The sequence below is a fragment of the Dama dama genome, chromosome 7 (genome assembly GCF_033118175.1).
Source record: "Dama dama isolate Ldn47 chromosome 7, ASM3311817v1, whole genome shotgun sequence".
Taxonomy (NCBI): domain Eukaryota; kingdom Metazoa; phylum Chordata; class Mammalia; order Artiodactyla; family Cervidae; genus Dama; species Dama dama.
Genome location: NC_083687.1, coordinates 12,810,109 through 12,836,159, shown reverse-complemented (window position 1 = coordinate 12,836,159; position 26,051 = coordinate 12,810,109). Strand labels below are relative to the sequence as shown.

The following is a 26,051-nucleotide window of genomic DNA, read 5'->3' as shown; positions in this document are numbered from 1 at the left end:
CTAAAACTCTAACTTGATAAGCACGAATTTTTAGCAAAGAAACAGTGCTCTGAAAATCCTGATCAGATAGGAGAAGAAATTGACATACTTTTTAAAGTGCTGTAGTAATTTAAATGTCCTTCTTATGAGACCAAGTGTGCACCTAGTTCTAATATAGGTGTTTAAAATTCTTGGCTTTCTTTTCAGTTTATAAATGAGAGGAAGATTTATTCTGTCAGCATCATATGTACAGTCACTGTTAAAATGCTGACTTTGGCTAGCAGTTAGGTCAGTTGAAACTTACATTTATTGTTACTTGATTTTGCTGAAATTTTAGAATATTATCTTTCTCAAAAGATATTAATTTGCTTGATGGAGGGATATATTTTGTTTTTCTCACCTTATTTAGAAATCATTAAATTTGGAATCAGATTCTTCATCTGCTAAAGAAATGTAAATTTTTTTTTTTTAATTTGGCAGCATAGTTTGTGTTTACCTGTTAAACCAAACATCACTGTAATTATTCATTGACTCTTGCAGCCTTTTGAGCTTTCCTGGTGTCTCAGCAGTAAAGAATCCACCTGCCAATTCAGGAGACATGGATTCCATCCCTGGATTGGGAAGATGCCCTGAAGAAGGACATGGCAACCCACTTCAGTATTCTTGTCTGGGAAATCCCATAGACAAAGGAGCCTGGCAGGCTACAGTCCATAGAGTCTCAAAGAGTCGGACACGACTTAGTGGCTAAAACAACCAACAAAAGAGCCACATGGCTGTCTGCCCCGTGCTTCCATCTGCCTTAGAAAAAACAAAAATTGTGATAAAATATACATAACATAAAACTGACCATAATAACTATTTTTAAGTCTGTAGCCCAGTGGCACTAAATACATTCACGTTGTTGTACAACCATCTGCACCATCAACCTCTAGAACTTTTCATCTTCCCAAACTGATACTTTGTACCCATGAAACTCTAACTCCCCATTCTCCCCATTCTCTTCCACCTGCTTTTATAATTTTTTTTCTTGTTTGTGTCTCTTCCCAGCCACATTGTACACTCCATGGGCTGTAGCCCACCAGGCTCCTGTGTCCATGGGATTCTCCAGGCGAGAATACTGGAGTGGGTTGCTATTACCTTCTCCAAGGGGATCTTCCCGACCCAGGGATCAAACCCAGGTCTCCTGCATTGCAGGCGGATTCTTTACCGGCTGAGCCACCAGGGAAGCCTGCAGAGGGCCAGGAGGGGGCACTGTCTTCAGAATAAAGAGGAGCATGTATGATGCACACAGGACCTGGAAAACATGGTTAACAAAAAGCTTTGTTAAATAAAAATATGGGATATAATTTAACCCTTGTTTGAAATCTGGGCTGGTTCTTGGACTAATAAATTCTCTAAATTCAGTGTTGAGCCAGTACCCAGGCAAAGTTGGATCCAAAACCTCTTTGCTGATGGAGTGGATAAAACATTAACTCTGCTCCAATAATAAAATATTGGCTCTTTGTTAAGTACTTACCAGGGACTAGGTACTCAATACACAGAAAGGACTTAGAAAAGTACCCGTTTTTGTTCAGTCACCCAGTCATGTCCAACTCTTTGTGACACCGTGGACGGCAGCTCAATATATTTTCTTTTTTCTTTATGAGAAGTATCACATTTGGCCCTGCAAGCATCCTCTAAGGTGGTCATTCAGTTCTGAGTGAGAAATACATTCAGAGACGTGTGTCCCCTGCCAGAGGTCACACAGCTGGCTGATGGTTCCAGATCTGGGTAATTCCAAAGCTCAGTGCTTTCAGGATGTACTTTGCAACACTTCCCCATGTCAATTAGCCAAAACAGGATTTCTGACACATCTTACTTTCGTTTGAATAAAACTAGTTTCTCTTTTCTGATTATAAGCATGTATAAGTTCTTTTTTTAAAAAAAACTCAAGCATGGGAGTTCCCTGGCAGTTCAGTGGTGAGGACTTGTTGCTTTCACTGTGGAGGCCTGGGTTCAATCCCTGGTCGGGGAACTAAGATCCCACAAGCCACAAGGCATGGCCAAAGCATAAAATAAATTAAAAAAAAAATTAAATCATTCAGGCACTACAGAAAATGAAACTGTTAATTAAGTCTTCTTAGACTGTTTCGTCAAGATTCATAATGACCCTCCCAGGACTTGGAAAGCATGTTCCTCATCAACTCCTCCTTCCATGTTTTGTCTCTAGGTCAGGGATTTTATGTTACATTGAACGACCTTTCTTTCTTTATCATCTGCTCCTCGGTGTTCTCTGAGAGAGCGGAGGAGGGTATGGAGGGTATGCAGATGCTGAATCTACCTCCTCCCGTCTCCCCACTTGTGTGTCCCATAAGAACTTCTTGTTTTCCATTCTATGCACTGGCCTTCCTCCAGCCAGGCCTAAGTTTGTTTTTCTGAGCGTTGGTTTCATCCTGGGTGTAATAAGGAAGTTGTCGAGTGAAACTGTTTTTTTCCGGAGTAGCTGAGGTAAGCCTGCTATCTCTGGGGGAGCGGGCAGCAGCCCTTGGGATAGGACGGGCAGGTGGCGGGGGCGGGGGCCCCGATTGGCTGTCCGTGAGCTCACCCCCTGGGCCACATGATATATATGGTTCTGACCAAAGCATCTTCTGAGACAGCCTGGAAACCGGCAGCATCTTCTCCCTGGGAGAGCTGGGACTACTCCTCCTCATTGGATACACCTTCCAGCAGACAGGGAGTGGTGCCCAGACATCGTGGGCAGTACCTGACGCAGAGCCGCTTGGTTGGGGGCTCCCGATCAAAAGTGTCCTGGGACAGGAGTGACTTCCATGCTCTGAAGCTGGCTGAATGATACTCTCCTTAGACGACTGGAGTAGTAGGTGGGTATCTTGGGGTCCTGAAAGGCAGGTAAACCCTGAGTCCAGTCCCAACACTGCTTCTAGCTTGCTGGTCTCTTCATCTCTAGTAAAGTAGAAACTTCAATGACATGATCTCAGCCAGGTGTCATGCAAGGAGCTGGGAACTCACCTGGATTTAGAAGCTCTAAACTCAAGTCCCAGCCCTGCTGCTTACTTGCTTAGCAGTCCTGAGCAGGGAACTTCACTTCCCTGGGCCTCAGTTTCCTCATCTGTAGAATGGGGGCAGCGTTACATACCTCTCCCGCTCATTTCCCTATTGGATGTCGTGGAGGTCAAGTGATAGCTTGATGTGAAGGTACGTAGTAAAGAGAAACTTTGTATAAATGGAGGTGGTGTTATTACCAATGGCTGGACTAAGGTTTTATCACTTTACATTTCTTGGAAGCTAGTTCAAGGACAGGGAGATCTTATGAAAAGAGTTCTGGTGGTCTGCTGCTCCAACAGGGATTTTAGGGGAGATTATAACATTGCATGGCCTGTGGTCTGTGGTCGTGGACAGAGGACAAGACGGGGTGAGAATGGGATGGGGGTACCTGCACAAACTCTAGTGCTGGATGAAGGGGGTGCCATGGTCGTTTTTGGAGTTATCCTACTCTGTGTTGATGACCCTACTGCCCCCACAATCTGCCCCACTGCTGTGTCTCGGGGTCTGAAGGTCCACTGTTAGGGAGTTCATTGTTTTGGGTTTCAAAAGATCCTCAAAAGATGCAAATCCCAACCTTTTGGAAAATAGGTACCAGGTGATGTGTGTTTGATGGGGACAGTCAGATTGGGCAGATGGTCCAAGTCTAGCCCTTGACATTGAGCTGCAGGCCGGCTCTGGCAGAGCTGACCCCAGGTTTCCAGCCCCAGCTCAGATGCCTCTTTGATCCGAAGCTGCATGCCAAACCCCACTGGGCTCTGCTGTGGTCAGGCTGTGGCTGGAGCCCTTCGTCCCTGCCCAGCCTCACATTTTAAAGTGGACAAGGACCAGCGGGAGAGTTCTCAGGGACGGATATCCAGGCAGGAGATGGGTCCAGAAGCGATGAGATGTGAGGAAACACTTAGATGCCTGGGCCATCAGGTGATGGGCTGGCTGGAGAGGACTCAGAGCTGAGGTAACCTCTCCTCAGGGCGTGAGGGCCTGCCGCTAGCCAGGTCAGCTCTGAGGAGTGTGTGTGTGCGCCAAGCCCCTTCAGTTGTGTCCGACTCTTTGTGACTCTATGGACTGTGTGGCCCATCAGGATCCTTGGTCCATGGGATTCTCCAGGCAAGAATACTGGAGTGGGTTGCCACGCCCTCCTCCAGGGGATCTTCCTGACCCAGGAATCGAACCTGCGTCTCTTATGTCTCCTGCATTGACAGGTGGGTTCTTTACCACTAGCGCCACCTGGGGAGCCCCCTGCTTAAGGAGGACTGTCCTTAATTCCCGCTGGCTGACGGTGGAACTATCACCACTTGAACGGTGGTGAGCTCCCATTGCAGGAAGTTCTCCAACAAGGGGTGCGAGTGTATGAAGGAGTCTTACACTTCTCAGGTCTCTTCCAATTCTAGGAACTTCCTAGGGACCCCATGAAGGAGAAGGAATACCCGAATTGTTCCCACCTAACACTTGGGCGGTGGGTGTGGGAGCAGGATGGATCCAGCGTTGAGGGAAGAGATGACCACTTTCTCCCCCACTCCAGTCCTGCCAGTGGTGGTTGGAGGTGTCCTCCTGGAGGGGGTGGGCTGTGGGTGTGGACCAGTCATCTTGAGAGCCCAAATGGAAGACTTTGACCTCAAATGGGCACTGACCGTCGGCGTTCGGAGTGTCCATGGCTCACTTATGCTGATGAGTAGGAAACATGAGCTGAGCTTCAGCCCTTGATTCTCCTACTCACTGACTGGCTTCCAGCCAAGAGTCTGTGAGCCCCACCCTGTGTCTACAATCTTTGCCTCTGGGACAGAGATGTCAATACCTGGGCACACGTGCGTGTGACTCCAGGTGTACAAGTCACAGCAGGCACATGTATGGACATGGTTATCAATGTCAGCCTGAAATAGCAGATTTGTTCATCCCTAAGTATGTATGTGTGTGTGTGTGTGTGTGTCTGAGTGTGTTTATGGGAGGCCACTGAGTGCTGGAAAAAGAATTTAGAATCCAGAGAAGTGGATTCAAGCCCCATCTCTCCCTGCTTCTGGACTGTGAGACCCTGGGCAAATCTCTTCATTGTCAGAGCCTCAACCTCCCACTGCCAGCCTGGCTCATTGCCAGGCTGGGGTCAAGTTGGATTGAGATCTTGTGGATGGAGGGTGTGCTGGGTGCCCTGTGGCTGGTAAGGTGATTGTGTTTGTATATTTGTTCCAGAAACACTGAGAGCCTCCCAGGCAGTGTGGACGCAACAGAATCCAGGCAGACTCGGGTCCTTCCTCTGGGACTTGGATCAAGATGGGGAGGGCAGAGGGCAAATGGATACCCAGAGAATGATGCCCTGTATTTACACTTGGGGGCACGGGAGGGAAATTTTAGGGTGTTATGAGTTCTCATAGGTTGACGGTACGAGAGTGTGTTTCTGTGTTTCTTAGCCCGTTTGGGCTGCCATCATAAACTCTCATAGACTGGGTGGCTTAGAAACAACAGGGATTTGTTTCTCATGGTTCTGGAGGCTGAAGTCCAAGACTCAGGTGCCCACAGATTCGGAGTCTGTGTGAGGGTTTCCTGGTCCCGAGACCAGGTCTCTCTGTGTGCCCACACGGTGGAAGGGGTGAGGGAGCACTTTGGGGTCTCTTGGATAAGGGCATTAGTCTCTTTCATTCAGGCTCTGCTCAAATGACTTAATTACCCCAGAGGTCCCCACTTGTAATACCATCCCACTGGGGATTACGTTTCAACATATGAATCTGAGCGGGATGCAAACCTCTAGTCTATAGCAATGAGAGTCTGTGGATGTGACCCTGGGTTCATACCGCTCTCCCTCAGAGTGGCCAGCTGTTTGTTGTATCGTTTGTAGTCCAGGAGTGGAGAAGGCAAGCAGTTAAACTCCCTCTAGGGAGTGGTGATAGAGCTGTTACAGAGGAGCTTGGCAGGTGCGTGAATTAGAGAATGATATATAGATGAGGTCAGCATATAATTTAGAAAATAAACCCCAAATGGCAGCACGCTTGTGAAAAATTGGCCAATTTCCCTCTCTGCAATAACTCAAGGTCAACTCTGTGCACTTTCTCTGGTGTTTTGCTGCTGTTGTTTTTAAATACGTCCACCGGTACATGTCAGAAGTCCTGCGATTCGCAGATCATTGGGATGTTATGGATATTTCTGAGCAGACTAGGAATTTGCTCTGAAATCCACTTTCTGTCAAGGCGATCAACAAGTTCACAAGAGCAGCTGGGTTTTCATGCAGCCAAGGTCTGCGGCTGTCTCAGGGTTACCATCTGGAGGCTTGACCTGGACGGGGTGGAATTCCCCGACGGGCAGACAGAACTTAGATGATGTCCCAGGCAAAGCAGGGACACAGGACAACAAAAAAAAAAAAAAAAGAGGAAGGAAAAAGAAAGATTTGCTTTGATGAATTTTGGATAGGCAGAATTTTATAATTAGAAAGTCTGGAAAGATTTAATTTCAGCACACACAGAATCTGTGTGCGTGTGTATGGTGTGGGTAGTGTGTGTGTGTTGGAGGGGCTGGTTAATATTAAAACACAATCTTCTCAGGCAGGGCTTAGAGACTTTAAAAGTCTGAGGACACATCTGCCCCACAGATCTTCCAGGGTGTCTCCTTGGAGGAGGGTAGGCTTTTTTTAAAAAAATGTTTCTCTATCTGGCTACACCCTGGAGTTTCTCTTCCCAAGGGAACACTATTGGAATGCCAAGGTCATGCTCCCCACCCCTCCTCACCCTGCCTCTGGGGCCGCTGCAGCTGCTCCTCCTCCCGGCCTCCCTCCCCTTCCTCTGGGCTCGGGGCACTGTTGTTTCAGGAAAGCAGTGGCCAAATCAAGGCCGTTTTCTTGAAAACCCTGCACGAAGGAAAACCACTGCCAAGTGGAATTGTCCTGATGCTCTGATGAGAAGTAGCAGAGTGTCCTTGGAATGCGATCGGGGAACACTGCCACCATCAGCAATGGGGGAAACCGTTTCCATAGCAACGACAGGTTTTTCCAGTGATAACTGTGCCTCTTTTCTCATTAGTTGGAGAAGATGCCAGACCCTCTGTGTGGGAGACCCCCTCGAGCCGAGCTAGCGCAGGAAGCCAAGGGGCTGGTTTGGTGGTTCTCTTACTGAGCAGCTTCTCTGCCAACCTCATCCAATTTGCCCGATCACAGGAACATACGGAGCAAGCAGAGAGAACACTGGCATCATTAAGTGAATATCTCTTTTTTTTTTTCCCCCTTTTTCTTTTTGGCCAGCAGCTTGTGGGACCTCAGCTCCCCCACCAGGGATGAAACCCAGATGTAGCCTCGGCAGTGAAAGCGAATCCTAACCCCTGGACCGCCAGGGAAATCCCTCAAGGAATATTTCTGGCTCAGTTAACTTTGATCTTAACATCAAATAGAACTTCGACCTTAAGTTATCTTCTCTTTAAACCATGTGCTACTAAAGAAAGAGAGTAGGGACTTCCCTGGCGGTCCAGTAGTTTAGACTCCGCCTTTCCAGTCCTGGGGGTGAAAAGTTCGATCCCTGGTAGGAGAACTAAGATCTTGCATGCCACAGAGCACAGGCAAAAAAATAACACTAAAATTAAAAAATAACTAAATAAATAAAGAGTGAGAGTAGCTGTCAAGGGAATAGAGCATTATTGCCCTCACCACGTACACCCCTACTCCCGTCCATGTGAGGGCACAAGCTGCATTTCATTCCCTGGCACCGAGCAAACTTCCTGGTACATAGTGGGTGCCTGTTAAAGGTTTGCTGAAATAAATTAGTGAGAAGAAAGCAAAATATTTTCTTCTATGATTTCTTTTCTTATCCCACTTAATGCCACATTTTGGAAACATAACTGTAAGGCGGCTTCTGAGGCTTTCAAGAACGTTAGACAACTTTCAGATAAGATAACATTGCTTAAAGTTTTCATGTAACTCTATTGCTTCTTTAAGGAACCTTGGGCAACAAATAAATCCTTCCAAATTGCCTGCTTCCTCACTTCACTTCCTCTGAGACTGCAAGCGTGTGGATGCCTTGTTGGGTGGTACCCACTGGCTTCTGGCCATCCTCCCTACCCTTCCTCCTGAAACTCGTGTTTGAAGGAAGAAAGGCATCCTTGACTGTTAACTCTCACCTTCAAGTCCCTCTGTATTTCTCTGTCCTTTTCGTCCCTGTCTTTATGTATCTTCCTCACATTCACAAGGATGCCTGCACATCTGAAATTGCAATTACAGGTTCTCATTTTTGTCTCTAAGCTGGACATAGTAATAGAATACATTTTAAAGAAACGAATCAGTTGGTAAACACAGAAGATATAATGTAGATACATTAATACTTAATTTACTAATAATAGTAAATGCATGATGAAGCTGTTATTACAAATTAGAGTAGGCAACCCATAAATCTAAACTCCATAGGAATCTCTGGGAACTCAGGATTGAGATTCCAAACCATATTTCATTTTTCTCTTAACTTCCACCAAAGGGCAAAGGGTTTCTGAACAACTTCAGAAAAATTGGAAAGCCTCAGGAGTTTCAGATTAAAGACACACCAATCAAGTGCACTGCCCACACCCCAGCCTGGTTAAAATGCTGCCCAGAAAGAGGAAGTTGTTTTTTCTTTTCCATGAGCAGTTGCTTCATTTTGGATGGAGAATGCTTTAAGATGGAACAGTCCGAATTCATTTTAAGATGGAACGGTCCGAATACATTTATTGTATGTTAACTACACACCCATAGGTATTGTTCAGTTTACTAAATGCTCATTATACATTTATTCCTTTGTTTAATAAGTATTTATTGTGTGCCAGTGATGTGCCAGGCATCTTCGTAGGTACTCAGGAAACAAGACCTAGCAAAACAGACGAGGGGGGAGGCAGAGAGGCTCAGGCAACAAACCACTAAACATGTGAAGATGTAATCTTGCCAATAAGAGGGCCCCTGTGGGAAGGCAGGGCTTCTCTGGTGGTTCAGACAGTAAAGAATCTGTCTGCAATGAGGGATACCCGGGTTTGGTCCCTGGGTCGGGAAGATCCTCTGGAGAAGAGAATGGCAATTCAGTATCCTTGCCTGGAAAATCCCATGGACAGAGGAGCCTGGTGGGCTACGGTCCATGGAGTTACGAAGAGGTGGACACAACTGAGTGACTGAACACACACACACACACACATACACACACATGCACACCAGTGGTTAGGACATGGCACTTTCACTGCTGAGGGCATAGGTTCAATCCCTGGTCAGGGAACTAAGATGACCAAACTCAATCTCAGTGGACTACAATCAATGTGTTGGCAGGGTGTTCCTCCTGGAGGTTCTAGGGGTCTAGCTGTGAGGTCTGGGGCATGACCTCCTGGGGATCGGTTTCCTCCCCTAGGACACGGGACAAGGATACCCGTCCCTCCCAGGGATGCTGAGAAATTTAAACGAGACAACAGCTTTGAGAGTTGATAATACTCACATGCCGGGTAGGTTGGATGGGCACACGGGTCAGCACCACTAGTCCACCTTGCCGTCTCCGGGGCCTCTTCTAAGGGAGCTGTCTGTTTTGGTTGTAGCGCAATGGAGCCTCCACGGGGCCCGAGGAAGCCTCTGTCCTGGAGGAGAGCCAAGTCTCTGGACAGGCTGCAGAACACCCAGAAGGATTCAGAGTCGTGGGACTGCCAGGGCCCTTCCCTGCCCACTGGCCCCTTCAGGGAAGGTCTTTGTCGGGCGGCCAGTGATGGGACCAGATGTCTCAAGCGTCCAGTTCAGTCTGCGGAGGCTCAGGACACCACGGCTGCTGCCCCCAGCCCAGAAGAGACCAAGGACCTTCTCAGCGAGCAGAGGCCTCTGCAGGACGCCAAGAAGGACAAGGCCCAGCGGCAGGCCCCGCAGGGGTGGCTGAGGTTTGTGGTGAACTTATTCTTCAGGACAGGCCCTGAGGAGCCCAAGGAAAAGACCAACAAGAAGGCAAAGGGGAAGGAGGGGCCCCCCGAGCCCGCAGAAACCCCCGAGAGCCCGGGCGAGCCAGCTCCCAGGAAGAAGCCCCACAGTAAGAAGGCCAGCCGCAAGAAACACAGTCAAAGGAAACACGGCGTGGAGGAGGCCAAGGGGGCCCGAGATCAGGAGGCCGAAGGCCAAGAGGCCAAGGCGGCTGAGGCCTCATGTGGTGAGGGGGCTGACCTGGGCCCAGCAGCCAGGGGTGAGCAGACTGTGCCTGTTTCTATGGTAACCCCACCCCCACCCCTACCCCAAGCGCTGGGGTGCTCTGAGCTGCTTCCTCAAACCTCTCAACAGAAAGGGTCTCGGAAAGTAGGGCTGCCATCAGGAACAGCATCGTTTCTTAGAGGCAGAGCTGCATGGGGGCTGAGAACTGGAGGTGAAACCCCAGTTCCACCACTCACTGGCTGGGTGACCTGGGGCTGGAGACTTGCCTCACTGGGCCTCAATTTTGTTTTTTTTTTTCCACTGATACAATGGAGACTATAACAGGTAGCCCTAGTCCAGAACTGGCATAGAGCAAGGGCTTCATAAGTAGCAGATGCTATTATTGCTAAGTACTCTGGGTGGAGGAGCACAGCCAGGGAGAAATATGAAGGCAGAGGGGAGGCTGAGCGGGAAGCTCTATCCCCCAACATTAATCTATGTGTGAGGACTGGGGTAGGTGACAGGGAAGTAGAAACAGCTGTCTGCTGGTTCTAGACTTGATTCCATCAAGTTTGGAATAAGTTTGCTGTGTGACCTTGAGCAAGTTGCTATCCCTCTCTGATATCTCTTTGATTCTCGTTTGTAAAATAAGTGAGCTGGTCCCTAAGGTGCCTTCCTTTTCTGACGTTTCGTTTCCTAGAGTTGAATGTCCCACAGGCAGCTGGAGGAAGATGGAAATTTGCCCTACAGGACTCAAAACTCACCATGTTTTTCATGGGGAGAAGAGATCCAAGGAAGATCCAGGATACTCAGGGGTGGGGGAGTGGAGAAAGATGTCTGGGCTGAGGCAGCCTCTTTTCAAATGGAAACCTTGGAAGGTTTCTGATTTTTTTGGTTAAGCCTAGAGCTGGCTCCAGCGGCACCTGGCCTGCTGTGAATTCCATGCACTGTGTTGATTAACAAAGTCAGAAGAATGTCACTGACACCCACACACAGTCCCACACACTTGATTTCATCTTTATTATAGGTGGAGAAGACTCTGATCTCCACCAGTTCTTGCCCCTTGAAGGTGGGGGTACTGGAGTCTGGAAAGTTTCTTTCCAAGCCATAGGTCACCAGCAGGAAGAGCAGCTCAGAAAGCTCGATGTTGCTGTTAGCAAACAAAATGGATTGTTCCAGATGACTGCTTGGACCTTGGATGTTTAGACCTCACAAAATGCATGTGCTGACCTTGGCTCTTCTGGTGCTTCTGGTCCATTTATGTTAGAGTTTCACAGAAGGGAGTCTCAGGAATTAGACTGGCCTCTGGAAAATGCTTAGGTGTTAATGAGCATGGGACATTTTTAAGTCATTTAAAATTTATAGAAGGAATATACACACACACACACACATATATATATATAAACACCCACATATATATACATAAATATTTACATATATAGAAGAGTGGAAAGAATAGTTCTGTGCACACTCATATACTTACAATTGTTAATAGTCCGTCAACCTTGCTTCATTGTTGCTAAACCTCTTTAAGCCCTTTAACCCCTTTAAAATGATGCTTCATCCTTAAATACTTAGACACACATCTGCAAGAAACAAGGACAGTCTCATACACAACCCCAGTCTTATTATTGCCCTTAATAAAATCCATAAGGCTGTATGAATCTAATTTTCTACCAAGAATGGGCATATTTTAAAAGATATGAAAATGGAGGAGCTATGCATCTGTCAAGGAGTAGCTAAAAGGCATTTAATTGTTATTTTGCAGGAAATTTTCAGGATGATTGCTCTCTCACGTGAGAGGGAGTTGGCTGGTAGATTGAGTCGAGGAACAAAAGCCTAACAGGGTTTATAAATGAGAGGGAAGGGGTAAGAACCTCTGCAGACAGTCTGGGAAGAGGGAATCTTGTCTGCACCTTCTTTTGTGTAAACTGATAGGCTGGCAACTAGCAGAGGCCACTCTGGGCACACTGTCTTTGGGTAGGTCGACTGGAATATCAAAAGAAAACCATTTACATCGTTTGGGCTTCTGTGTAAAGACTTGGCAGTGTGGTTGGGGCACCAACGTGGCAGGCTATCTGTGTCCTGCCTGCTGGAGTGCCTCAGTCCACCTCAGATAGGCTGGCACTCCATCATTTCCCTGGCTGAAATTTTGTAGGTCGAATCATCTCTAACCTTGTAAGGTACTTTCAAATGCAGCCTCCTCTGATGGCCTGACAGCCTTCTGAGGGATCCAGGATGGGACTTACAATCCATGTGTCACAGAGGAAGTGATGAAGGCCCAGAGAGGTTAAGAGACTTACCCAAGGTCACACAGCTTGGGTCACAAACCCAAAATAGATGTTTACAGATCTGCAACGTTCAAAGGAAATTGTGGGTACAAGTTGAATGCTTCAAGGACTGCCTTGAAACGTCTGCATAAAATTGCATGCTTTGGCCTAGTACCCTTCACCTGTGGATCTTCCAAACTCTCTCTTAGAAGGACCAGTCCCTGGGATGTGTGCTCCTCCATCCCCAATCTGTGGCCTAAAGGAGCTGTTTTAAGAGGACCCTCATTTAATCCATAAGTCCCAAGTTGGTCTCAGAAGGCCAAGGCAGTCATTAAAAAGAGTCCTGTCTGCTCCTACAAAGATTAACCAGGTGTATTGGTTTTCTTCCAGAGGATATCATCATCCAGAAGATAGTGCAGCTGCTCCAAAAAGTGGGAGACCAGTGGGAGGAAGAGGTGAGGAGCGAACTGTCTGCACAGACGCCCAGGGGCATGCTGCCTTCCCTCCTCCTTGCTCAGACCCTGCCTGTCCTTCCAGGCCTCGCTGCTCCCCTGCTCTTGTCTCTGTCACCAGCAGTGCCTGGGGCCACCCTGAAGCCCTTGGTTGCTCCTCGGTTGCTTCTTGGGGAGCTTTCCCCTCTCCTGAGGGTCAGGGGCCTGGCTCAGCTTCTCTCTCATCTCTCCCACAGCAGCATCAAGCCCTTCACTCTGTGGTGACCCGACGAAACGCAGGACCGGTTGTCAAGAAGAAATCCCAAGAGAAAATGTCTAGCCTCAAGAGAGCCTTTTCTTTTAAGAAATATGGTTCCGAGGAACCCAAGAGAGCAGGGGCCGCCCATGTTTCCAGCCCAGAGTTCCGGCCGCCCAAGAGGCCCAACTTTCTGCCCCTGTGTGTGGGTGGCCATCGGCCCTCCAGCTCCAGCCTCCCCGGTGAGCAGGCTCACGGTTACCATAGCAACACTGCCTCCTGTGCTGGAACCTTCCCTATGGCTTGAATTGGCCATTTGCAGAGCTGCCATCCCAGTTCTGAATTTCGCTCTGCCCTGAGCAGCGTGGGGAGGGCAAAAGGAATGCCAGAAGGTTACCTCCACACACCAAGCCTCATCGTCTAGGCAACCCAGCTAAGCCCCCGGTGGAAACTGTGTTCAGAGAATTCCACCAACTATCGTGGTCTCTCCGCAGCCTCAGCTTCCACACCCTGGCAGCGGGTAGCACATGCAGGAAGGAACTGGAGCCTGAGAGGCAGGAGATCTGGCTGCTGGGCTGTACAATCCCTAACTCTGTGCCTCAAATCTCCTTGCCTGTAAAAATAAGACATTTTCTGGCTATGTATCTGTCGGCCACCAGTCCTCATCTTAGGAAGTACATCTTATTATCTCCATTTCACAGATGAGGGAACTAGGGTTTCGGGAGGTAAAATCATGTTTGTGGTCACGGGGCCCATCACGATGGAGTCAGAGTTACCGGGAGAGAGGGCCTTCCTGGTGTCAGGGAGGACCAGCCTAGCAGGTCATCCTGGCCAGGGGAATTCACATTTTAAAAAGGAGGAAGCAATATTGAACACTAAAGAGCGGATCCTCGGTTGTGGGATTTCAGGCCACAGGGGAGGTATTTTCATGTAGGGGGGTCCTGGCTGCGATGGGGCTAATTCGGGCCAGGGCATCCGGCATCTACTCTCCAGTTCACAGGTGAAGCCAAGATGGTAGAGGGATGAGCTTCCAGGGGAAGGAGGGGAGGCGGAGAAGCCCAGGACAGGCACAGCTGTAGGGATGGACATGCAAAGGGATGAGGGAGCTTGGTCTTCAGTACAGCAGAGCCGCGGCCCTGCCAGCAGCCCCCTGCCGCCCCCAAAAGGCCTCTGCATGCACTAGCCATGGAGCGCACTCTGAGTCTCTGCTGACTTCTGTGCGTTAGTCAACACCCTCTGGCTGGTGAAGCTCACCCACCATTTCCTCTTGCTTTTTAGGTGTGGAAGAACCTGAAGTCCAAGAGGCTCCACCTACAGATGGAGGAGAGCCAAGTCCCTTTGAGCTTTGCACCCCAGCAGAAAGTGGGGGAGCCGACGAGGACCTGCAGCAGGACAGAGCTGCAGAATTCAGTCAGTACCCCCTCTTCTCTTCTCAGAGGCCTGTTGGGAAATGTTTGAGCTGAGCCCTCTACTTCCAGAAGAGAAACTGAACCAGAGAGAGGCAGTGACCTGTCCTTTCCTGCCCCTGAGCGCTGCAGGCTGGGGAGGCAGCTCGGGGTCCAGAACACAGGCTCTAAGCCAGACTGAGCCTCAGCTGTAAAACCACAAAAGTAATCATGCCCTCCTTGGGGAGGCCGACACTAGGAGATGCAAGGAAAGCATTAGTCCATGGCAAGGGCTCTGTAGAAGGTACAGCTTTAGAACCTGGATTTGAACCTGGGCTCTGACCTCTCCAGCTGAGTGATCTTGCAAGCTTCTTCATCTCTGATCTCAGTTTCCTCATCTGTAAATTGGGGATAAGAATAGTCCCCACTCCCTAGAGTTGTTGGAAGCTCTCAATGAATTAGTGGTGATAAAGCATTTAGAGGTGTGTCTGGGAGCTGCTAAAAAAATGTCAGCTGCTGTTTGTTGTGACTATTAGTGTTGTCACGTAGCCCAGCTTGAGAGCAGAGCCTCGGGAGAAATAAAGAGGATAGGAACAGGGGTAGAGGCCTTAGGAGAGAAGCTGAACCAATAGTGGCTGCCAGCTTTATCATTATTATTTTATCATTGGCGGAGCCAAGCCTGTAATCATGTAATCACTGTCCCTTCTGTGTGTCTGAAGATCCACTTTCCCTACCTCTCCCACACTGCCTTCTTTGCTTTTCATAGAGGATGTGCCTTGAAGGAGAATTGAGAAGGGCCCCTGGCCTACCTAGAAGAGGAGGAAGGAGCAGGGAGGGGGGATTTGGTACCAGATGGCCTTGAGGCACCTTCCCCTGGAGGCAGGGGTCTCAGCTGTTTCCTACACATAACAAGGCATGTCTAGGCCCTTCCTCAGCAATGAATGAATAAGTGAATATGTTCCCATGGTATGAATAAGTGAATGAATGAGTGAATATGTTCTCAGGACTTCCCTGGTAGCTCAGCTAGAAAAGAATTCGCCTGCAACGCAGGAGACCCCGGTTTGATTCCTGGGTCAGGAAGTTCCCCTGGAGAAGGGATAGTCAACCCACTCCAGGATTCTGGGGCCTCCCTGGTGGCTCAGATGGTAGAGAATGAACCTACAATTTGGGGAGACCTGGGTTCAATCCCTGTGTTTGGGAAGGTACCCTGGAGGAGGGCATGGCAACCCACTTCAGTATTCTTGCCTGGAGAGTCCCCATGGACAGAGGAGCCTGGAGGGCTATGGTCCATGGGGTCACAAAGAGTTGGACATGACTGAGCAACTAAGCACATGCTCCCATGAAACCAGCTCTGCCCTCAGGCCACCTCTGGGGAATCTGTGGTCCCCACCATGGGCTGGGCCAGGGATGACCGCAAATGCAAGCTCATTAGCACCCACCCTGGAGGCCTGTGAGAATCACCCAGGGAGCCACCGGGTCTTAGGAAATGAAGACTAACCACAGAAAAGCTTTTCTCAACACTTTAGGAAATGAAGACTAACCACAGAAAAGCTTTTCTCTGCACTCAAGTGTGAGCAACCCCTTTGTTCTTTTTTTTAGAAGAATTCATCCAGAAGATCATTGCTCTACTCCAAGATGCAGAGGAGCAGTGCGGAGACAAGGTGAGGACTACATTCCCCACCTAGACCCTGACTCTCACTTTGGACATCCCACCCCAAGCTGGTACAGTAACTCCCCTCCCCCTCCCCCAATCCTACATCTTGCCAGAGCCTGGCTCCTGTCTCCCCTCCTTCCTGGAGCCTCCCCTAACCGCTGCAGGCTGTGCCTGTCTCCCCAGCTCTGAGCACCATCACCCTTCTCCCCTGGCCACACCATCTGGCCCACAGTGGGTCTCCGTTCGTTTCTAGGGCTGCTGGTCTCAGCTGACTTGTAAAGTCAGGGGCCCTGGCTCAGTTTCCCTTATCTCCCCCGCAGCAACTTCAAGTACAGGAGCCAGAGGTGGCTGTAGAAAACGTGGCCCCAGCCTGCAGGAAGAAAAGCCAAGAGAGAAAGTCCAACTTCAGAAAAGCCTTCTATAGAAAACACAGCTCCAAAGACCCCAAGAGGGTGGGGGCTGCAGGTGCTGCCAGCCCAGACTCCCGGCCACCCAAGAAGCCCAGCTTTCTGCCCCTGTGTGTCGGTGGCCATTGGCCCTCCGTCTCCAGCAACTCTGGTGAGCAGGCCTGGGGTTGCCATGGTGACAGAGGCTGCCTCTGGCCCCGTGGCTTCCTCCAGGGCAGGGTTGGCCAGATGTGCGGTGTACCATTCAGTCTTGACTATCACTCTGAGCAGAGTAGGGCCGTGTGGGGGCACAAGAGAAGAAAGGAGTTGGTTGATGCCAGGATTCACCCTCCACAACACACACTCTCCCCCACCATCATAAACACCTGAAAACAAATATGGTATGAGAGCATCACCATACGTAAATCAGAATCACCTGGAAAGGTGATAGAAAAATAGACTCCGGTTGGATGAAGTAGCTCATGTTCTGGGCCTCTGTTTTTTCACTACACTAAGGTGTGAGGACTGCTGGGGTACAACAATCCCCCCAACATTGGCAGAGTGCCCACTGCATGCTGCATTCACACATGTTATCTCATTTAATCCCCTTCACAACTCTCCCAATTGACAGACGGGGAAAGTGAAGTTCAGACAGGCTAAGGGACTCAGCAAAGGCTTGCCAAGTTAAAGGGGAAGTGGGCTCATTTGCTGAGACTTGTTGGCAGGCCTGCCTGCTTTCCTCCCAGATACAAGGAGGCAGAGGGGGAAGGTGGAAGAGAGAATGTGATTCCTGGAGGGACAGAGAGCACTGTGAACTCCTCTGAGGCAGGTCCGGGGGGCTGGGGGTTCCCTGAGGAGCCTGGGAAACCAGGACCCCTCTTAAGTCAGAGACTTTGGACAGCTTCTTGTCAGAACCTGGGTTCAGTGATGTGCTGGTGGATTTGAGACAGGTGCAAACACATTCACACCAACTCCTCTTTGCCCTCAGATCTAGAGGATCTCGAATTCCAGGGGTCCCCATCCACAGAAGGGGAGCCAGTTGGAGCCCCAGAAGCACCCTCCCAGGCCAGAAGCCACAAGTCAGAAGCAGGACCTCAGCTGGATGGAGCGAATGAATCCAGTTAGTGTCACCCTGCTCTCTCCTGGGACAGCTGCCCTGGGGCTTCCCCTTTGCATGACTTTCACAGGCTGAACCCTAGTAGGGAACTGGGAAGGGGCAGCTTTACAAATACCCTAGGAGACTCTAGAAGGACAGAGAGGACACAGGGTTGGCCTTTGAACTGGGGCAGAGTTGCAGGTGGACAGCCTTCTTCAGGTAGAGGATGTCTGTCCATTCTGGGGATGTACTTTCACCCCCACTGCATGCCGCTGCTTCGCATGAGTGTTTCATGTAAAACTCCTAGCTTGCTCTGGGTCTCCTAACCAGTGGCCTGCTGGCAAACACGCTCCAGTACACTAGGGGTACGGGATCCAGGGGAGGCCCTGATTTGTAGCCTTTGCAGATTTCTGTGGTATGAAATTCCCACCTTGGCCGATTTCAAGTAGCCAACAGTTTAAAACAGCGCGTCTCCAAATATTCCGAATATTCATAATTAACTCTTGGTACGAGCCGCCACCTGCACACCATTCCTTACGGCCCAGGCTGATGGGGCAGGCTATTCTGTAGCCTAGATAAGGTCTCAGTTTCCCCATCTGTCAAAATGGAGCTGAATGTGGTGGCAGGTGAGGCTCGGCAGGTCGAAGTGCCTCCATTGTCTATAAAGCAAAACGAAACAAAACCTTTGTGCTCCAGCTCTAGTTAGGGGAAGAGTTTTCTTTGCTCTTCATAACTAATCTGTGTGCTGTGTTTTAGAGGCAAAATATTTCTGGGATCGATGGATGGGTTATTGCAGAACTTGTCAACAGTCCCTCAATCCTTCTTTACTTTTCTTAGAGGAGCCGATCATCCAAGAGTTGGTGGCCCTTCTCCAAGAAGTGGATGGCCAGTTGGGAGAGCAGGTGAGGAGTGCTCAGTACCCCCAGGAACTGAACCCAAGTTCAGTCCCCATCTCTGCATCTGGGTGACCGTGGCCTGCCCCATAACTTCTATGAGCCTCTGTTTACTCTTTTGCAAAATGGGGGATAAATACCTATTTGCCAAGGTTGGTGCTTATACAGAAAATGCCAGACACACAGCAGAGAAGGTCAATGTTAATTTAAAATAACATAAAGCTCTGTGTCTCCACCTGCCAACCAGGACATCCCCCTGTCCAAATCATCCTTGAAGTTCAGCTCAAGGAAGCCTCCTTCCCCAAGTCCCTCTGATCTCGTCCTCTATCTGCCCTTCACTCTGTCTTGGCACACACTTCAGCAATATAAGGCCTCTGATTCTTTCAAGCTTTTAGAGTTTCCTCTATTGCTAGATAGCTTGTAACATAAGGTTCCTCGCCTTTGAAAACCTCACAGTCTACTTGGAGAGACAAACACAGATCACATACAAAGAGGCAGGTCAGAGATGAGTCATCAGTGCTGTGGTGCTGGTTTAGTTGCTAAATCATGTCTGACTTTTGTGAACCTGTGTACTGTAGCCTGCCAGGCTCCTCTGTCCATGGGATTATCCCAGCAAGAATATTGGAGTGAGTTGCCATGCCCTCCTTCAGGGTATCTTCCCGACCCAGAGATTAAACCAGCATCTCCCGCATTGTAGGTGGTCTCCAGTATTGCAGGCAGGTTCTTCACAACTGAGCCTGTAGCCAATGCTATTGGCACCTCTTCTGGCACCACAGATCACCTGGCCCAGCTGCCGACTGCCAGCCCCTGTGTCCTTTTGCCTGAAGACTGCCCCTCCAGAGCCCTTTACACCCATACAATAGGCCAGAGTGACACTCTCCACCTTGCCAGGAGCAGCCCTCAATCATCGGCTGATGGGAGCTGGTGTACACATACCCCAGCTCCCTCCCGCCTTGGGGGCATAACTGGGGCTCCCACAGTACCCCAAGGGGATCAGGCTCAGCTGCCAGCTTGAGGGTGCTGCTTCTGATTCTTGCCCCCCTGTTTCCACTCCCCCATCTGCCCTGATCACTCAGCAGAAGTGAGCTGCATCTGAGCCCTAGTCTTTGGATCTGCCTCTGGGGGAACCCAACCTAAGACATTTAGGTATTAGGAGGAGGAGGCTTAGCATGGGAACTAAAATCACCCAACATCCACTTTTCACAACATTAAACTATTTCACTTAATCCCCCCCCCCCCCATAGTGTGTTGGGAGAAGGTATTATTATCCCCAGTTTACACGACCAAACAGAGGCTCAGAGAGGTCACACACTAGTGAGTGCTATTTAAACATCCATTACCTGAATCCAAAGACCTGCATTTTGTCTTTTGGTTTTTTTTTTTCCACTTTGTTGTGCCGCTTGGAGCTGTACCTTGCAGAGCAGATTCTGAGAGGCCCGGGAAGGTGGAGGAATTTAACAAGGCATGCTGTCCCAGGGACAGTGAGGCGCCCAGCCTGACTGCGTGGGGTTGATGGAGGAAGGGTGCTGGGGGGAGGGGAGTACCTGCCAGCCACACTGATGGCCTGCCTTCATTTCTGCCTCCAGATCAAGCGACACCCCAGTTTTAAGAAATTTTTCTACAAGCCCTCAGTCTCTTCCCTCAGAAAGCTGGCAGCCACACTGCGCAGCCAAGGAGCCCACGCCACCGAGCCCCAGAGAACCTACCCATTCGTCTTTGGCTTGGGAAACCAATGTGCTGGCAACAATTACCACACCGTCCTCAGTCTCACAGGCCTACACTACAGGAGACCCAGTTATGGCCAGTTCCCGTACGAGGAGGCCCAGCAGGTGAGAATGGGCCACGTGGCGTGAGGGGTGACAGACTCAGATCACAAGGACCTGCTTCCTGTCCTCTCCCCTCCCCTGCTTAGTTCAGGACTTCTGGGGTCCAGCTCAAATGCCACCTCCTTGTCCAGGCCTTCTGAGACAATTCTACGCCACAGTGGTCTTTATCTTTCCCAGCCTCCCTGCTTCACCTGCTAATAAGCTAATTAGTATCCTCTTTTTATTTGGCTCTGGTCTCCAGCAGAAGGTGTATTTTCATACTTCTTTATATCAGTATGGAATATCAGACCAGCTACCCTCTTGCTTCACCCTCTTGCTGTTTCATGGGTTGTGCTGATTGGCTTGCCAATTGAGGTGGTCATAAAATTTAAAGAAAAAAGTACAGTAAGATTACATATCAAACAAGGGATGGTGAGGTAGATGAGAAGGCTTCCTCGGGCTGTTTGGTTCTGAAAGGCTTCTCAGAGGACATTCTTCAAGGACCTTGCCTCGACTGATTATGAATAGCCTCTCTTCTGCCATCACTCACTCTTTTGATTGGTTTCATGCTTTCCCTAATAACCCTCCCTTCTCTGAGGCTCTGGGATGATCCCTGTAGAGAGAAAACTTATTAACTGATCTTTTTTAAAATCTGAATTTTCTGGTGGACTCTAAGTTCTCCCTGCCCTTTTCAAATTCACTTAAGATGACCAGTTTACAAATATTTAACCACATCTAAAGTGCAGAAACTACTGAGTAAAGTTGTAATTTTAAAGCAATTAAATGTCCTGTTTGTGTTGGACAAATAGGACCAGAACTTCTAGATCCAAATGGTCCCCTGGGGAACCAGACCTTCATTGCAATGATGTCACCCTACTCAAACCCTTTGTCTCCTCCTGGAATTACCTTTAGAAGCTGTGTGATAAGTCTCTCAAGAAAGCAGGCCTTATTTCATGATACATCATTTCAGTGGCTTTCCTGGTGTGAACCCCTTGTGACCTTAGACCTCTCTTTTCTCACACTCACTGTCTTCTCCTGGAGACTAGGGACAATTTGCTCTCTAAGGTGGATTAGGTTAACACCAGATGGAGTGATCTGAGTTCTTTGTAGAAGATATTATAGAAACATCAGTTCTGACATCCTCAGTAGCCCTAACACTGTATCTCCTGGTTTTGCTAGCCATTCATTTATTTATTCACCCATCTATCTAATCACTACATATTCAGAGCCTCCTATTAGCCTAGCTGTGTAAGATGCTCTGAGGGCCTGTGAAAGGTTCTAATGGAAAAAGACAGACTGTTTACTGATAATAAAAGTAAATATCAATTAAATGCCAAATTAGCACTAACTGTGGCCAATAAAGCAAGTTGGTTCTGGGAGCCTTCCAGGAGGTAGCAGGCATTGATTTTGACCTTTGAGGATGGAGAGGCTGTAGATGGGGAAAAAGGACCAAGAGGACACTGCAGGCAGGAGGTACTCTGGGAGCAGAGACCCAGAGGTGGGAGCTAGTGGGTTAATGATAAGTCTGTTGTTATCAGGGTGGGACCCAAACATAATTGGACTATGGCTTAAATCTGTGTTCTTTTTCTCCTCCCAGAACATCACAAATTCTCAGATCCAGAGTCCAGATTGAAAGCTGTGCTTTGCACTCAAGTTCCCTTGAACTATGCAAACATTGGTAGCTTCAGCCAGGAAACCCTGAATATGCTCTGTGTTCTCCCAATCCAGTGCTTCACAGACATGACTGAAGACGAGGGTGGACAGCCATTCCGTGTCCATGCACCATCGTGGGCTCACTGAGATGGAGAATGAACAAGGTGTTCTGCAAAACTGGAGGCAAAGGCCATGGGGGGAAATGCACTGGACTGGGAATTAGGAGACCAGGACTCCACCTGCTGACCTACCTCCAAACTTGGCTCCAAAACGCTGTACGAGTCCCACGTCCCCTCTCCTCTCCAGACCTTGGATTCTGGGCTGGATTAGTGACCCATCTGGTTGTATGATGCTAAAATATCTCTAAAGAGAGATAGCAAGTGCTTTCCCTTTGTGGCCCCACTTAGCTGGAGGCAATCTTTAAGTACTGACCAAAAGAATTCTGCTAGGCATTCTCTGGGAGGCCTTGGTCCTCAACTAGGATTGTGAGACCAATGGTTTTCCTCTGAATTGGTAATTAGAGAGGAAATGGGGGAGTTACCTCAGTAGGCATTGGTCTGGAGCAAGGCCTCTGCATTCTGGGGCCAACCCGAGGGCCCAGTGCTGACTTATGTATCCTTGCTTGCTTGTTTGTTTTATTGTGTGTTTTCTTGGCTCACCAGGGCTAAAAATATGCCCACGTCATGTAGAAGAGCTGCTGATACTTTTTTCAGATGTTAGTTTTTTAAATAAGTCTCTTGCTTCCCTGATAGCTCAGTTGGTAAAGAATCTGCCTGCAATGCAGGAGACCCCAGTTCGATTCCTGGGTCAGGAAGATCCCCTGGAGTAGGGATAGGCTACCCACTCCAGTATTCATGGGCTTCCCTTGTGACTCAGTTGGTAAAGAACTCACCGGCAATTCGGGAGACCTGGGTTCAATCCCTGGATTGGGAAGATCGCCTGGAGAAGGGAAAGGCTACCCACTTCAGTATTCTGGCTTGGAGAATTCCATGGACTGGATAGTCCATAGGGTCGTAAAGAGTCGGACATGACTGAGCAACTTTGACTGATATTAATTTTAAAAATACATCTATGCTTAATCTCTCACCAGAACAGCCACATGCATTTAACAGATATCACATAATATCTTCACAGGTATCACGTACTTAACAGGTATCACGTACTTAACAGGTATCACATAATCTATTCAGCTTGCCAACAGTACTTAATGCCCATATGCATTTGTAGAACCTCCCAGGAACCCTGCAACTTCTAGATGGGGAAGCAGTATAGTGGGGACAACTGGTCTGTCTTAGAATCCTCTCAAGCTGATGCCTTTCAGCTCTGCCATCTCATGTTTTGCTTGTTTAGTCACTAAAGTCATGTCTGACTCTTTGCAACCCCATGAACTGTAGCCTGCCAGGCTCCTCTGTCCATGGGTTTCTCCAGGCAAGAACACTGGAGTGGGTTACCATTTCCTCCTCCAGGGCATCTTCCTGACCTGGAGATCAAACTTGGGTCTCTTCCATTGGCAAGGCAAATTCTTTACCACTGAGCCACTTGGGAAGCCCAAATAATTCATGCAATGATATTTAAAAGTAAATTTGGAAATTGAATGGGGTTCAATCATGGGGATTTGCCAAAAGTCACTAAGAAAATCAACACAAAGTGTTCTGAAATTACATAGTTCCGTGTCTATGTAAGTTGCTATTCTTATGATAGTTACAATCTGCATAGTTTTCGGGAAATGGGGGAGGGCTTCAAGCTAGATTGCCAGGGATGGTTGCATGAATGTGCACTGCTCAAGACCACCAAATTGCAGGAAGTGCTATTGACTTCTGAGACATTGTGGATTTATAGATTTATGATGATGATTTTCCAGCTGATGGCAGAAAAGTATCTTGAGAAATGGGCTTCTTTTTGTTTTCGCACCAAGGCAAGGTTTTGTCTTCTACACAGCTCAACAGTTCCAACAGCTTGGCTCAGTCAGGCAACTTGCCGTGTGTCTATTATCTGCATGCTTGCCTGACAGGGCTATGAACACAGCCCTCTAACACTGCCTAGAATGCATGGCCATCGGGGAGAGGGTGTTAAAACCTGGATGGCCAACCCATCCTTATTATCCTTGGTGGACACTGTCTTGATGTGTTGATGTTGTGACAAGCCCCATAGGGTAGAGCTGAGGAGGAGGAGAAGCCAAGGGCAGAGAGACTTGGGCACTTAGCAGGGACTGGCCTCAAACGTGAGGCAAAGTTTTAGATTCTGAAAGTCATTTAGTGTTATTGCTGCTCCCACGAAGTGGGGGAGGTTTATTTATTTTATGGATTCATTTTAGGCAGTGTTCAGGAACACAGCACTAAAATGTGAAAGATCAGAATCAGTTTTGAGAAGAGGGTCAGGCACCTTCTGTACAGAGTTTCTTATTTGGAATGATGTTCTTTAAGTTATGTAAGTATTTGGTATGAGTTTCCGATGCTGGCATCTGAGTCTCATTTTTGTACTGTGTTATTTGAGCAAATAAAGAAACTGATTTGCACAGAAGTCTGACTTGGATTGGATTATTCACCATGGAGGCAAGATGGAGCCACCTGCCATGTCTAGGCCAGCCCAGAGCCTGCAAGGTTGTGGGGGGCTGCCTCCTTTTCCCTGCCTGGCGGCCCTGTCCAGATGCGATTCAGGTGTCCCATCCTTGTGGTACCAACTTGCTGAGGCAGTAAAAAAAAAAAAAAAAGGTGTCCTGGCCTGAGCATCAGGTGACCTGGGTTTTAATCCAGCTGCCTTCAGGCTGATGACCTTAGAGATAAGACTCTTGCCTTCCAGATATTCTACAACTTCCATTCTACAACCCTGTGATTCTTAAGGTGACAGTGAATTGTATGTCCAGGAAAATCTGGGACAGTCCTAATGCTGCATCATCTGTCTTAATGATTCCTAAACTCTGGTACCCAAACATGGGCACTCAAACCAGGATAAAAATGGACAGAATACAGTGCCTGGTTTTTGGTCCAGAAAATGTGGTCTCCATTGAAAGCTGTCTAAAGCCTCCTTTCCCCTGTCTCAGATAACACGTGAGTTCTTCCAGCAGCAACCCGAGGAAAGGGAACTTGTATGCATAGCTTGTCTTCTTTCAAAAGTAAGTTTCCTTTCCCCGGCTCTTGAAGGTGTGCCTTCATGCTCTGAGAAGGGCAGGAGAGAGCAGCACTACTATCGTCTCACGGAGAAGGACGCTGAGGCTGGGAGTGTTCCAGGTCACCCAGAAGGCTACAGGCAGAACCACCAAGGACGCTGTTCTCAGAGCCACTGTAGTGCCCGCCCACCGTCAACCAATGTTTATCGAGCACTTACTATGTGTTAGGTCTAATGCCAGCTCTGAAATCCACAGACGCAAGACACAACCCCTGCCCTTGGGACGCTCACAGCCCTCACTGGCTGCGGTGCCAATTTTGTGCCAAGAGGAATAGAGGACCGTGGGACATGGTCTGAGGGTGGGGTTCCCTCCACTCACCATGGAGGCCTTAAGAGCACTGAGGTGCATGGGAGACCCTGCTGCTTTGAAAGACTTTTGAAAGGTGGGCAAGTGATAACAGAACATCATAATTAACTAACCTCTTAGTGTCCTGACAAGTCAGGAGGCTAACTGGGTGGGTCAGAGATAATGGTGGGAATTCTCTGGTAGTTCAGTGGTGAGGACTCCAACTTCACTGCCAAGGGCACAGGTTCAATCTCTGCTTAGGGAGCTAAAATCCTGTGCGAGAAGGGTGGCAAAACAAAACAAAACAAAAAACCAAATAACTCCACAAAAAGCAAACCCAGAGATAACGGGGTAAGGGGGTCAGCAGAGAACTGGCTGAGTTTGGGTGTTAGCTGGGCTGCAGGGGTGCTGCGCTGTAGACGTCACACGGATATGCTTGTTTGGAAAATTAGCAAGTGTTCTGGCCTGGGCACCAGTGACACCTTCTGATTTCAAAACACAACCCATTCCTGTTGCTGGCTATTAGGGCTGCCAAAATTAGCAAGGAAGAAATATGGGTGGCCCAGTTAAATCTGAACCTCAGATAGACAACAAATAACTGCAATGCTGGGGGTGCCCTTACATGAGGTAATTCTTCATTGTTTATCTGAAATTAAAATTTAACAAGGAGTC

The 26,051-nt window shown here is 48.6% G+C and overlaps 1 protein-coding gene across 7 annotated transcripts; it reads left to right on the top strand.

Annotated features, from left to right (window-relative positions):
• The first annotated feature begins 2,616 nt into the window (after positions 1–2,616).
• Positions 2,617–26,048, top strand: BNIP5 (BCL2 interacting protein 5). Of its 7 annotated transcripts, none has more exons than XM_061146548.1 (11): positions 2,617–2,837; positions 9,529–10,121; positions 12,760–12,824; positions 13,061–13,298; positions 14,335–14,466; positions 16,041–16,102; positions 16,416–16,653; positions 17,470–17,601; positions 18,415–18,479; positions 20,057–20,299; positions 22,004–26,048. In XM_061146548.1, exons 1-11 carry the CDS (start codon positions 2,806–2,808, stop codon positions 22,073–22,075), a joined length of 1,872 nt encoding a protein of 623 aa, XP_061002531.1. In that variant the 5' UTR covers positions 2,617–2,805; the 3' UTR covers positions 22,076–26,048. The 7 variants fall into 7 exon arrangements, with proteins under 7 accessions (XP_061002531.1, XP_061002529.1, XP_061002526.1 ...); XM_061146546.1 differs by having other exon boundaries at positions 13,058–13,298; XM_061146543.1 differs by having other exon boundaries at positions 9,529–10,154.
• Positions 26,049–26,051: the final 3 nt, after the last annotated feature.

What these genes read in the sequence shown, in the direction of transcription:
- BNIP5 (XM_061146542.1), top strand. Translation starts at nt 2,806, where the DNA reads ATGATACTCTCCTTAGACGACTGGAGTAGTAG. An exon ending in CCTGGGCCCAGCAGCCAGGG is followed by an intron (nt 10,155 to 12,759) that starts GTGAGCAGACTG and finishes GTTTTCTTCCAG; the next exon opens with AGGATATCATCATCCAGAAG. An exon ending in GGATGGAGCGAATGAATCCA is followed by an intron (nt 17,602 to 18,414) that starts GTTAGTGTCACC and finishes TACTTTTCTTAG; the next exon opens with AGGAGCCGATCATCCAAGAG.